Raw genomic sequence first — 15,000 nt, forward strand, 5'->3', positions numbered from 1 at the left:
CCATCAACGAAGTCTGATTTAAGTCGCTAATTCAGTTTTTGTTTATGTTTGTTTGTACATTAGTTCGTTAGTTGACAAATATCGGAAATTTGTCATCGATGAATTTTTATGATATTTTGTTGATTGCTGAATAGAAGGCCAAAGGAGAGTGGGTTAGATTTTGAGTTGAATTGGAACAGTTATGCTTATAAAAATTGGCTTTCTTGATATATTTTAACTATTTTATTTTATTTTGAATGTTGGTAGGACGATTTTATTTCATTTATTTTATTTTATTTCATTTTGACTAATTTATTTTGTCATTTAGGCCGTAGGATTATATAATTTTATTTTATTTTGACTGTTGTTAGGACGATTTTATTTCATTTATTTTATTTTATTTTGACTATTTTATTTTATTTCATTCAGGCCGTAGGATTATATTCTCTGAGGGCATTCAATTTTTTTTTTCAAACAATAAAAGTTATTTTCGATGTTCTCCGTAACAAGATCAATTTTATACTAAACGAATACAACATCTGGTGTTATATTCAACGAGACATTTCTTGTCTTGTGTGATTGTTTTATTGTTACAACCCAATACAACCTCCTAACAAGAGATTCTAAAGATTCTTTCTTTGTCTTGTGTATTTGTTGTCTGTGCTAACCAAAAACATCTGGACCCCACCATTACAAGAACTTTGTCTTTGTAACTTTTACTTGCATGTTACAAGCGCATTTCAAATGGAAATGGGTGCATTTGTAACGAGACTTTGTTTGTTTGTTTAGTGTATTTGTTATTTTTTCCATGCTTAATTTGGCATATACCTCGAAGTTCATCTTAAAATGAAAATGAATTGTCTAATATCTTTATTGCTTCTAACCGAATTCAGAGTACACCTCGAAGCTGTTAAAAAAACAATAAAAACAGTTTTTATTTTTGCATTTGTTACGAGTTCTTACCCAATATAAAATATCTCCTCAAGTTCCTTATAAATAAATCCTTATAACAAACAAAATTATTACCTTGTTTAAGAATGTATTTGTTGGGTGTTTCACCTTAGTTGTAATAAGGAAATGCATTTGTCTTCATGTGTTTGTTCCGTGTTCTAAACAAGTATAATACGAAATCTGATATTTCATATAAAATAGTGTCTCCTGTAATTGATGTTTCTTCTATAATAACTTGAATTTCATTATAAGGTAAAAACAGTTAAGTTAATTTTTCATGTTTTATAAGTGTTGTTTAATATATACTTAATTTTTATGGATGAAATTATTTTTATCTTTTAAATGCCACTTGGACTAACTTGAAAATAATAAGTAAATCAATCTGCAACATTAATATTATAAATTAAGGTAGTTTCCTTGCATAAATAGAATCATGTTTTGAAGTCATTACAAGGCAATTTTCTTTATCCAAAACACCTATTTTGTCCTAATCCTAATCACAGTAAGAAAACCTTTGTCTTATATTTAGTACTTGTTTTAAACTAGTTATAAAACAATTTATTAATTATTATTAATTGTCGCTTTCTCCAGTCTAGTTATATAAGAAAATTTATTAATTATTGTCGCTTTCCCCAGCCTAATTATATAAGACAATTTATCAATTATTAATTATTATCGCTTTCCCCAGCCTAATTACATAAGAAAATTTATTAATTATTAATTGTCACTTTTTTCCAGCCTAATTATATAAGAAAATATATCAATTATTAATTATTGTCGCTTTTCCCAGCCTGAGTATATAAGAAAATTTTTCAACTATTAATTATTGTCGCGCTCCCAGCCTAATTATATTATATGATTTATTAATTATTGTCGCTTCCCACAGCCTACATAAGAAAATTTATCAATCATTAATTGTTGCTTTCCCCAGCCTAATTATATAAGAAAACTTATTATTTGTCGCATTTCTCAGCCTAATTAAATTGATTGTTTATAATTAAATGTCACTTTCCCCATCCTAATTATATAAGAAAATTTTATCAACTATTAATTATTGTTGCTTTTCCTAGCCTAATTATCTAGAAACCTTATTATTTGTCGCATTCTCTAGCCTAATTATATTTATTGATTATTAAATGTCGCTTTCCCCAACCTAAATTATATAAGAAAATTTATCAATTATTAATTATTGTTGCTTTTCCCAGCCTAATTATATAGAAATGTTATTATTTGTTGCATTCTCCAGCCTAATTATATTTATTGATTATTAAATGTCGCTTTCCCCAACCTAATTATATAAGAAAATTTATCAATTATTAATTATAGTTGCTTTTCCCAGCCTAATTATATAGAAACCTTATTATTTGTTGCATTCTCCAGCCTAATTATATTTATTGATTATTATTAAATGTCGCTTGGTTCACCCTACTCACTATGTTCTAACCTCCAAGAGTCTCTCCCATTGCTTGTGCCTTGTTTCCTCTGACTAACAAGAATAAAATTGCCTCTCCCGTTGCCGCCGTAGGCAAAAGCCCAACGACGTCTTCAGGGACGTCGTCGAGAAGTCGCCATTCCTCCAGCAGATCGGAGGCGAAAGCGTCGTCGAAGTACTGTGAGTTTCCCGATGGCCATTTCAAAAGTCGTTGAAAGTCGTTTTCCATAAGAAATCGTCGCTTTTCTATCAATTTTGCTTTTTTTTTTTTTTTTTTTCCTTGCAATTTTTTATATGTCGCTTATTGTCGCATTATTTCGTCGCTTTCTTACCACAAATTATTTCGTCGCTTTTGCAGTTTATTCTGTCGCTTTTTTTTCCTAATTATTTCTACGGTTTTTGCCAAATTTTTTCGTCGCTTTTATTTTCTTTATATCCTCATTATTTTGCCAAGCTATTTCGTCGCTTTTGTAGTTCATTTTTTTTTTTTTTTTTTTTTTTTTTTTGCTAATTTATTTCGTCGCTTTTTTAGTATATTTTGTCGCTTTTCGTTACATTATTTCGTCACTTTTTTTGCCGGATAATTTTGTCGCTTTTTTGCCGAATCATTTCATCGCTTTTGCAGTTTATTCTGTCGCTTTTTCCTAATTATTTCTTGCCTTTTTTTGCCTAATCATTTCCGCGCATTATCCCAATTATTTTGTCGCTTTTTTCCTAATCATTTCGTCGGATCTTTGACATATTATTTCGTCGCTTTTATTCGAATTATTTCATCACTTTGTTGCTAACTTATTTCGTCTCTTCTTTGCTAAATTATTTCGTCGCTTTTTTGCCAAATTATTTCGTCGCTTTTTATCTAAATGATTTCGTCGCTTTTTTGCCAGATTATAAAATTATTTGGTCGCTTTTGTAACTGACTGTCCCTTCTGCTTCTCTCCGTCGCTGATAACGTCTGTGTCAAGCTTTCGATGTTTAGCCCATAAGTAAAATTGTTGTTCTTTGTAATGTTTAGTGTTGTGGTGTTGCTGCACGCCCGCTATATTTGTTTATTGTTGTTTATGTTTGTGCGTGTTTGTGCAAAAATCATCGTATCCGCAAAGTATATGAGATTTTGAAAATTTCATGCTTAAAAAATATCAGTGCGCCTTATTTCAGATTGTACAGAACAATATGTGAAATTAGAATGTATATTGTTTATCGAATTAGTACATAAAATACTTTCTTGTGCAGGTAAGCTCATTATTGTCATAAATATTATTTAGTTTGTCGTATGCATGTTCAAATGAAGGGTAAGATATTTGTAAAGCCATATACTCGACTATGTTATTACAATATATATATATATTATATATATATATATATATATATATATATATTAGTAGTGTTTAGTTTGTCGTATGCGTGTTCAAATGAAAAGGGTAAGATATTTGTGAAGCCATATAATTGACTATGTTATTACAATATATGTATTATATATGTATTATATATGTATATATATATATATATATATATATATATATGTGTGTATATATATTATATGCATACATACATAAGTATATGTATGTATGTAAGTACTTATATGTGTATGTATATTACTCGTGATGTACGGCCCTTATTTGCTGGAAAAAATCAAAAGAAAACCCTACGTATATAAGTATATTACAAGATAGGAAAAAATCAACAAATATTAGTATATTACAAGATGCATGTTAAATTGGTTATTATTATACTCCTTTTACGAACTATGCCGCTTTATTATTGAAGTGTATCATACACTATACATTCTGGTCATATTTATAAGTTTATTTTATTGTTCAGTATATCGATTAACTGCTAACCCTTCAAAACACAGCATCTTGCCCCACTGACTTTTAAATTCAGATCAGTCTGGTACAATTCCCCATGACGCGAGAACCAAGCAATGTTGGCAACAAGGAGACACATTCTCCTCCGTTTGGATCATTACTCTCGTCGTTGGAAAGATTCCTTGGATCATTTGCTCTCTGGCTAATCGTCACGATTAACCAATGATAGCGAAGTTCAACTGACAAACAGTTCTATTGATAATGTTTTTTTTTGTTTTTGTTTTTTTATATTGGGCACTGTTACTCTATGGTAATGTTTTTTATTTTCTTTTAGTGGTACTCTTACTCTGGAGTAATGGGAACTTAATGCCCAAAGTGCCCCCTTGTAGCCAATTCTGTTTACAAATAGGTTTAGAGGGTGGGCAGGTATTTGCTTAAGGGACCGTCTGATTGACGAGGAATCTGAACGTTTCCTGTTGTCCTATTAGTGTTCCTCTTTTGCAGAGGGTGTCCACTCTCTCTCTCTCTCTCTCTCTCTCTCTCTCTCTCTCTCTCTCTCTCTCTCTCTTTCCCTCTCTTTGCAGTTCACTTCCCTGGTTAGATCTCTCTCTCTCTCAATATTCAATACCTATACTCAATGTAATTTCTTGTTATTCTAAAAATGAGTTACAGGCATGCGTAACCCTTTAATTACAGGTAATAACGTGTCTAGGACCACCCCTTAACCCCTTACCCAAATCAAATTTATAAGTCGGGTCTAAAGTCTATTTGCGTAAGTTAGGTCAAGTTATTTGCTTAAGCTGTTTATTTGCCTAAGCTGCTTATTTACCTAAGCTCCCTTCCGCAAACCTCAAAGCATAGCTAAGCATTGCTTAGCTTTGTCTCCGTCGTAAGCATCAATACGCGACTTTGCCAAAAAAAAAAAAAAAAAAAAAAAAAAAAAAAAAAAAAAAAAAAAAAAAAAAAAAAAAAAAAAAAAAAGCACCTTTGTCTCGTAATTGTTGTGTTCGATCGGGGGACGATTTACCTGTGATGTCAAGTGAGAGACTTTCGGGGCATTTTGGTGGGGAAATTTTGGGGTCACGGAGACGTGCCCAGGTTGAGGGGATTCATCTCTATCTTGGGCATCCGTTTCCTTAGTTCTCGGAGAAGACGTATGACTCTTTCATCCATCTGGTGTTTTTTTTTTTTTTTCTTCGTAAATTCCTGGAGACTTTTGCTCAAGCTAGGAATGACTACTACAACTAATTATAAAGAGTCAGATGATGTCATTACTGTGTGCTTGTCGTTTTTCCTTATTTTCTTTGGATTTTTACATTTCAAAGTGTTTATCAAATCCTTTAATTATTACTGACTTTTCTTTTATTTTCTACATGTTTATATACTTAATCATTCTGTTCGTACTGTTTCCTCTTTACTTCTGCAAAAGTCAGATAATGGCATTACTGTGTATGCTATTTTTTTTTCCTTTCGATTTTGACATTTTTAAGTGCTTATCAAATCCTTTAGTTAGTTATTAGTTTCCTTTTACTTTCTACGCTTTCCAGTACTTTATGATTATCGAAATGTGTCCCTTTTACTTTCTCTTTTCCATACACCTCTAGATTTCTCCATTTACTCTTTTCTCTTATTCATCAGTAGATACTTCTTTCTATCTTCTGCTTTCTCTAGACACTTCCTTCCTTACGATACTCCTTTCTTTCTTCTGCTTTCCCCTGCTTTCTCCTCCTGCTGGCAATTTACCGAATGTTAATGGCTTTCCCTGCTTTCTGCTGTCCTTTCTAATTTCTTCTAGACGTCGCTAGACACTTCATTCCCTACGATACTTCCTCTTGCTTTCTCCTGCTTTCCCCTGCTTTCTCCTCCTACTGGCTTTCTCTGCTTTCTCCTATTTAATTTCTTTTAGACGTCGCTAGACACTTCATTCCTTACGGTACTCCTTTCTTATTTCTGCTTTCCCATGCTTTCTCCCCCTCCTGCTGACAATTTACCGAATGTTAATGGCTTTCCCTGCTTTCTCTTCGCCTTGCTAGTTTCTTCTAGACTTGTCAAAACACTTCATTCCTTACGATACTCTGTTCTTTCCTCTGCTTTCCCCTGCTTTCTCCTCCTGCTGGCAATTTAACGAATGTCTGTGGCTTTTCCCTGACATCGTGTAGAGCGTCGTGAGATCAGAGAGCTTTGAGTAAGTGGAGTCATCTTGCAAATCCTCTTAATGAGCTCTTGAGGAAGTGCTCGCTTCCTCACAATCCATCTTCATGATGTCATGGCCACACGAACATTTTTATTTATTTATTTATTTTTATTTGTTTATTTATTTATTTTTTGCGAAATTCGGCAACTTTCTGAGGCACTTTTCACATGGGAGTTAATATTAATGACAAAATGCAAGATTCTTTGATTCTTCCTTGGTCTTAATATACCTTCAAGAGTACAGTTTTGACATCATCTCTCTCTCTCTCTCTCTCTCTCCTCTCTCTCTCTCTCTCTCTCTCTCTCTCTTTTGTTTCAGTGGCTCACTGGGCTCTCTTGAACCACTTACCACAGGCGAGATAGCTAAGTGTCCTCTTACTTCGAATCCAATCTAGATTACGTACTGCAGAGATCAGTGTTATCAGAGGAGACAGAAAAAGAAAATCACAGAACACTTTCTAGTGTTTTATCTTTGATCTGTAGGAATGTCACTCGGCTGAACCAACTTCCCGTTTTCTTTCTCTTAAAAGAAAAAAAAAAGTCTGTCTCAAGTTACTGTTGCTGTACTTTTGTAATAGGCGTGGGTTTTGACACAGGGATACAGTTCTCGTATATGCTAGGGCTTGTATCCTGCAGATACAAGATTCAAGGTCCTTTAAATACAATAACTGTCAGCATTGTTTGACTCTTCCTGCCAGTTGAGTTTGATTACAAAGAATAAATGAAAAGATTTTATATATATATATATATATATATATATACATATATATATATATATATATATATATATATATATATATATATATATATTATATATATATATGGAATTCAGCTCTTAAACTGTGAAAAGATGAGTTAGAGAGGTTGAAGAGCAAGAGCTGGAGATGGAGGTAAAGTAAAAGGCTAAAATATGGGTGTAGCTTAGGGTCGAAGGGATGCTGCAAACAGAGTTTACTAATGCCTACAGTGCACCACATAATGTGCGCTGACCGCGCTACTTCCCTAAGCGAGATATTGAAAAGACTTTTTTTATATGTATACATTAAAGCGTAGCTATTTCTTATCTGGCAACAAATTGAAAAACAAATCAATGAGTTTTAATGACACCTTGAAAATCTACAATTTATCTGCTACAGTAGGAGTGGATACATTCACTTGTATTTGTTACTGTGGAAACATGAAAATTCCAGAGCCAAAATTTCGAACACAACAACAACAACAACAACAAAAATCTCAAGCCAAAAACAAACAAAAAACAATATAAAAAACAACACTTGTTTACATAACTGATCGATCAACTTTTAAAAGACCAGTGACACGCATACATACATACATATATATATATACGTATATTATATATATTATATATATATATAATATATCTAATAATATATATATATATATTGTTAATCAGCAAATAATCCTTCTTCAGTATTAAAGAAAAAACATGGATAACCTCTTAAAAAAGACAAGTAGCATACACTAACATAACATGATTTTAGAAATCAAGGGTACAAACAAACAAAAAACCTAACTGCACATGTTTACTTACACAGAAACACTTACAAAGAAAAAACAAACACACACAAGAAAACATCAACCCACGCACACACAAAAAAAAAAACACACACTCATACTTACACAAACTAGCACACGTAGTACAGTCGGCCACAAAACTATCGAGCCCCCCAGTAGCGGCTAAACACCTGTCCCGTGTACATCAGAGGATAATGAGATCAAGTCGTTACAGTCGGAGACGTCGAGGGGAGAGATCTATAATCATCCTCTCAGATCCACCGAGACAGGCTTGTTTGAATAGGCCGAATTGGGGGAGGGGCTTCGAGATTGGTTTGGCCGGCTCTCTCTCTCTCTCTCTCTCTCTCTCTCTCTCTCTCTCTCTCTCTCTCTCTCTCTCTCTCAGTAGTCTGGTAGACGTCCTCTTCTGCTGTGGGTTTGTCTTGGTCGAAATCGAGTCGGAGTTTTAATTTATCCTTGACTTTATTTGGATTTGGGTAAAAAGCTAAATCTCATCATCATCACCATTATTATTATTATTATTATTATTATTATTATTATTATTATTATTATTATTATATTCGAGATTTTTATGGTGATCCCTTAAATAATAGGATGTTATCTATTCTTCCTAGCTCCAGTCGCTCTCATTTCTTATTTAGTAATGATTCTCATATTGCAGCTTCCACCCATTATTGTAGTGATTCTCATATTGCTTCGCTATTTCTATATCATTTTATTTTATCTACTTCGCCACAATTCTCTCTGTCCCTTTATTTCCACAATCATCACCTTTCTATCCTATCCATTCTTTTGCCGATTCTCTTAATCCCCCAATCTTTCTTTGCGATTTTCTTCTTCCATTTTTTACTTCCCCTCTTCCTTTGAGGTTAATCTTTTCTTGGGAGAGACGGAATGAATTGGAGATGGAAAGAGATAATAAAAGTGTGAGTAAACAAACAAGATCTTTGTACGGCGTCCGGCAGTGCTATAAATGCCTAGAGAGAGAGAGAGAGAGAGAGAGAGAGAGAGAGGGCGCCCACGGACACGAAGGACCACCATGATTCTCTCTCTCTCTCGATAGAGAGAGAGAGAGAGAGAGAGAGAGAGAGAGAGACAGAGGGCGCCCACGAACACGAGGGACCACCATGATTCTCTCTCTCTCTCTCTCTCTCTCTCTCTCTCTCTCTCTCTCTCTCTGTTAACACGTGCGGTACAGTAGCAACTATTCAATGTATCTCTTAGTAAGTTAATGACTAAGGCAGTTGGTCGGTGATGATGGGTAATTTAAATGGAAAAAGACTGACTCTCTCTCTCTCTCTCTCTCTCTCTCTCTCTCTCTCTCTCTCTCTCTCAAGAATTTTTTTTAGTGAGGCATTTTGTTCATGATAATAGATCATTTAAATGAATGAAAACATCTCTCTCTCTCTCTCTCTCTCTCTCTCTCTCTCTCTCTCTCTCTCTCTCCTGCTTCGTGTAGTGATTCAAGGTGAAATGTGAATTTTATTTTCCAATTAGTTTTCAATTTCAAACGAAGGAAAGAACCGAGAGAAAAAAGACGAATAATTTATAACTAATACTAATAAATGTTCTCGTGAATGATTTAACTGAAAGAATCAATGAATGAACGAAAGAAAGAAAGAAATATTAGGGATACTAGGCTATAAAGTTGTAAACAAACATCTTGTCGAGAAGGGGTAATCAGAGATGCTCCATAAATTTCGATGTTGTTCAGTTAAGATGTCAGTAGCAGCCGCGTATCACAGGAACTTTAATTTCCGCAGGAATCCGTAAACGTATTTAAGGAATTTGGCTCATTTTCCCAGAGTTATTTTGCGTAAGGAGTCTTGTGGAGTTTTCTTGACTCATTTAACGCATTTTCCCGAGTTATTTTGCGTAAGGAATGCCGTGGAGTTTTTCGAGTTACATTGCGTATTGTGTAGATTTTCGTCAATTTTTAAGATAATTTGGCTATCTCTAGGAATAATTTCAATTATTTTCTTGAGTAAATTGGTCATCGTATACTTTCTCGTATTCGCTTCAAAACGTTTGTGGTATTTTTTTTATTATTCATATTTTCTTAGTTATGCGTTATTTCCGCTAAGTAGGTGGCGTATTTTTTCGAGCAATTTTCCATATTTTCTTGAGCAAGTTTTGCGTGTTTGAGTAAGTGATCTCCTTTATTTTCTAGAATAATTTTCCGAATTTCCTCAAGTAATTTTGCGTATTTGCCAAAACCATTCTTGCTTATAGAAAACGGAAAGAAGAATCTGGCTTCTTCGTTTAAAATGTCAAGAAAATGAAGTAAAAAATAAAAAATGAAAAGAAAACTATGAACAATTTGACCAATTAACAGACATTGAGAAATAAGTCGGGTAATGAAGCCAAGCTTGAAGTCACTCCAACAAGCCATTCACTCTTCGTGAATTTCGCAGACCAAGACGAAAGTGACCTACGGTCAGGTTCGCCTTGGTAACCTTCTCCAATTATCCCCTCCAAGACCTCGGCACTGCACCTTACTTCTCTCCAGTTTTTTCTCTCTTCGAGGAAAGATGGAGGAGGAGGAAGTGAAACAGGAACAGGAAGAGATGGAGGAACTTCTCCTCACTTTCCTAACTTGTCTTGTTGGCGTCTCCTCCTCCTCTCCTCCTCCTCCTCCCCCTCCTTAGTTCTATTCTTAACTCCATGTTTAGTAGTTGAGTCAACCTTCCGTCGCCTATGCCTTACCGAGTAAGTTCTTAAGAGAGAGAAAGAGAGAGAGAGAGAGACCTTTATTTTACCTTCCACGTGGTGCAGGCTTTTCCCCTCTCTCTCTCTCTCTCTCTCTCTCTCTCTCTCTCTCTCTCTCTCTATGCATCTCTTTCTCTTTTGTTTGCCAACTTTAAGGTTAAATATTCTTTCTCTTTCCTTGACTATCTCTCTCTCTCTCTCTCTCTCTCTCTCTCTCTCTCTCTCTCTATATATATATATATATATATATATATATATATATATATATAATAATATTTATATTATTATTATATCTATATCTATCTACACACACACACACACACACACACCACACATATATATATATTATATATATATTATATATATATATATATATATATATATATATATATATATAATATATATATATATATATATATATATATATATATATATAGTATTATATAATACGTATATATAGATATAGATATATATATATATATATATATATATATATCATATATATACGATATATATATATATATATATATCTATATATATATATATATATATATATATATATATAGATATATATATATATATATATATAATATAGATATATATATATATATATATGACGAATGTTTTCTGCTGTATAAAAAACAAACAATAATATTTGCTACTAACAATTCTTTTTCGCCGTTTATACGCTTAGTTTAAGCTCAATTTTTCAATAATAATTTTTATTTGTGTTAAGCTCATTTAATTGTTCGATCATATATGATTTTGGGATTATTTATATTTTAATTTTCTCAAAAAAATAAATAGATTAGAATAAAAAAACCTAGCGAGCATTTTTCATATTTCACTAATCCGTTTTGTAGCTATGAAAATTAGCAATATCAATTAACCTCTAAGAAAATAGGAGTTAATTGATATTGCTAATTTAAATTTATGGGCAAGATATTACTTAAGAAAATGAATATGAATAATACATTTATTGCCGTTGTATGTGATAATTAAAAAAAATGGATGAAAAACTGCTTACGTCCTCATCATAAATTCAGATACTGCACAATTTATGACATTAGTTTTTCTCTCAACCTTAAATCATCGTCAACAAATTGAGCCATCGGGAAATAAAAACAGTGAAGAAATTAGCCTTGACTCACTCTCTCTCTCTCTCTCTCTCTCTCTCTCTCTCTCTCTCTCTCCCGTAGAGAGTGGAAATTTGTCCACACGTCAAAAAAAGGAAAAATCTTTAAGTCTGTCCACTTTCCTCTTGACAGGTTCTTCCTCTTGATCTTTCCCTCCTCATTTTTCTTCTCCTCCCCCTCCCTCCCCAGCCACCCCTTCTCCTCCTCCTCCACCTTTTTTTTTTTCGTATTTTCTTACCTCCTTCATCATTTGTTTTTCACCATCGTCTTTCACTTCGTCAAGTTTCCCCCCCAATCGAATTTTTTTTTTTTTTTCATCTTATTTGACTAATTCTCCAAATTCTCAACCTCCATTCTAGTCTTCTCTGTCTCTCCTTTTCCTTTCCATCGTCCTTCTTCTATTCTCTTCATTTTCCTCTTCACTTTTATTCAAACTCCACCGTATTTTTGCTTATTATCAACTTCCTCCTTCACTGTATTCTTCTCTACTTCCTACGTCCTTTATTTACCATCTCCCTCCTCTTGCCTCTTCTTCGTCTTCTTTACCTCCTACTTCGGTTATTCGCCTTTTGCTCCCTCCTCCTCCATCTTCTTCCTCATCATCTTTTATTCTCCTGCTTTTTCACCTCGTCTTCTTTATCTTTTATTCTCCTCCTTTTTCCACTTCTTCTTTATCTTTTATTCTCCTCCTTTTTCCTCTTCTTCCCCGTCTTCGTCACCTCCTACCTCTTTTACTCTCCTTTTCCTTCCTCCTCCATCTTTTTCTTCTTCTTTTATTTTCCTCCTTTTTCCACTTCGTCTTCCTCTTCTTTTTCTTCATCTTTTATTCTCCTCCTTTTTCCACTTCTTCTTTTTCTTCTTCTTCTTCTTCTTCTCCTCCTCCATCTTTTATTCTCCTCCTTTTTCCACTTCTTCTGCTATTCTCATGCTTTTTCAATTTCTTCTTCATCTTTTATTCTCCTCCTTTTTCCACTTCTTCTTCTTCTATTCTTCTTATTGCACTTCTTCTTCTTCTATTCTCCTTATTCCACTTCTTCTTCGTCTAGTGGATTCTGCGTCTCTCGCTCGCCTGACCTTGAATTCCTTTCAAAGATGGACTGGAAACTTTTAAAAAAAAGAAAATAAAATAAAATAAAAAAGTTTTGGTAAATCTCATCATAGGATTTCGAAGCTTCTCTTCTGCTGGGAGATTTTATTTGCAAGCCTTCCTTTTCCTTTCCCCACATTGGTTGTTTTGTTTTTGTTTTCTCGATAAGAAAATTATATATATATATATATATATATATGATATATATATATATATATATATATAACCTTTTTTGTTTTCTTTTAATTGGTGTTATGTTGTTTTTAACTGTTTTTTATTTGTTTTTTATTGTTTAGTTTTTGTTTTTATTTTTGTGTGGGCCTGTCTTCGAATGATGACAAAAATACATTAAGATAGATATATATATATATATCATATATATATATATATATATATATATATATATATAATATATATATATGCATATAATATATACTTACAAAAACAAAGCCCAAGATATATTATGTATATTTGTGAAAATTTTCACATGTATATATATATACATATATATGATATAAATAAATACATATATATATATTATATATATATATATATATATATATATATATATATATATCAATAACTTCAAAAATAAGCCCTGGTCCCTTACACCCACGAAATAAAAGTTGCTGAAATAGACGTTAAGACTGATGAGGTGTAATTTACCCAACACACTAATTATTTCTCGTGCCAAGATTCTGATGTAAATTATTGTGTCACATAGGACCATAAATACTTCGTTTTACATTTTTTTTTATTTACGTTCAGCTTTTTATTCACTCTTCAATTATTATTCGTTTCAAGATAAAATACTGGGATTTGTTATTCATGATTAAGTGCTTAAATACTCTGTTTTTCATCATTTAACTACAAATCTTGACATTATGCACTGGAATAATGAAGCTCACCTTTCTAATTAACACCAACATTTTTAATTGGCTCCCACCTTTTCAATCGACACCTACCTTTTTCATCGATACCCAACTTTTTAATTGATACCCACCTTTTCAATAGACGCCCACCTTTTTAATTGGCGTCCAAATTTTCAGCTAACGCTTACCATTTTAACTGAGACCCACCTCTTTTTATAGACGCCCATTTTTTTTAATACTCGCCTATCTTTTTTTAATAAACGCTCAACTTTTCAATGACGCCCGCCTTTTTAACTAACGCCCATCTTTTTAATTGACGCCCATATTTTTAATAGACGCCAGCTTTTTAATGACGTCCACTTTTGTAACTGACAGCCGCCTTTTTCACAGACACCCACCTCTTTTATTAGCCGCCCATCTTTTGTACAGTCGCCCCGCCTCTTTAATAACGCCCATCTCTTTTTATACGCCCACCTTATTATTCCCCCGGACATTATCATTCACGCCCATTTGGGGGCGGCCATCGCTTCCCCTTCATTGTAAAGGATATGGCGACAGGGAGGTTTCTCGCGGTGGTGGTAGTTTGGTTGAGGCAGGGTAAGAGAGGGGGAGAGAGAGGGGGAGGAGAAGGGTAGGGGGAGGGGAGAAGAGAAGGGGGAGGAGAAGGGTAGGGGGAGGGGATGAGATGCCAGCAATGGGCGTAAGGTTAGATGAGTGCCAAGTGTAGGGACTGCGTACAGATACATATATGGTGGCACTTTAAAAAGAGAGAGAGAGAGAGAGAGAGAGGCACGCTTGGTATCTCTCTCTCTCTCACTCTCTCTCTCACTCTCTCTCTCTCTCTCTCTCTGTAGAGAGTGAAAATTTGTCAGCACTGCATGAAAAGAAAAAATTCTCTCTCTCGTATGAATTACTCACGAGAGAGAGAGAGATTTGAGAGATGAGAGACGAGAGAGAGAGAGAGAGAGAGAGAGAGAAGAGAAGGAGAGAGAGAAGAGAAGGTTGGAGGAGAGAGAGAGAAGATAGAGAGAGAGAGAGAATTCCGCTAATGGAAAAGTGAGATAGGAAGCGATTTACCGTCAATAGGGACCACTCCTTTTGTTATACGTAAGATAAAGGCTTTTTTCGTTTAGACTTGATGGGAATTAGGTAATTTTACTTCTTTTAAAATCGTTAAAATGATATTATATATTATATATATATATATATATATAATATATATATAATATATATATACATATACACACACACACACACATATATTAATACAGCCATTTATACCAATAGCATCACAGTTAGC

General features: G+C 33.6%; 1 protein-coding gene across 22 annotated transcripts in view; it reads left to right on the forward strand.

Annotated features, from left to right (window-relative positions):
• The window catches only part of LOC135213567 (microtubule-associated protein futsch-like), a 699,290-nt gene that overhangs the window by 433,309 nt on the left and 250,981 nt on the right, over positions 1-15,000 (forward strand). For 20 of the 22 annotated variants that reach the window (XR_010314169.1, XM_064247555.1, XM_064247553.1 and 17 more), the window contains one exon: positions 2,456-2,542. The exons of the other annotated variants lie outside the window; for them this stretch is intronic. Coding sequence is in view for 19 of the 20 variants with exons in the window: in XM_064247555.1 (XP_064103625.1) it covers positions 2,456-2,542 (87 nt within the window). In the remaining variant the exon portion in view is untranslated. The remainder of the gene's footprint in view (positions 1-2,455; positions 2,543-15,000) is intronic. 22 annotated transcript variants of the gene reach the window in all.

Source organism: Macrobrachium nipponense, chromosome 43 (assembly GCF_015104395.2).
Source record: "Macrobrachium nipponense isolate FS-2020 chromosome 43, ASM1510439v2, whole genome shotgun sequence".
Taxonomy (NCBI): domain Eukaryota; kingdom Metazoa; phylum Arthropoda; class Malacostraca; order Decapoda; family Palaemonidae; genus Macrobrachium; species Macrobrachium nipponense.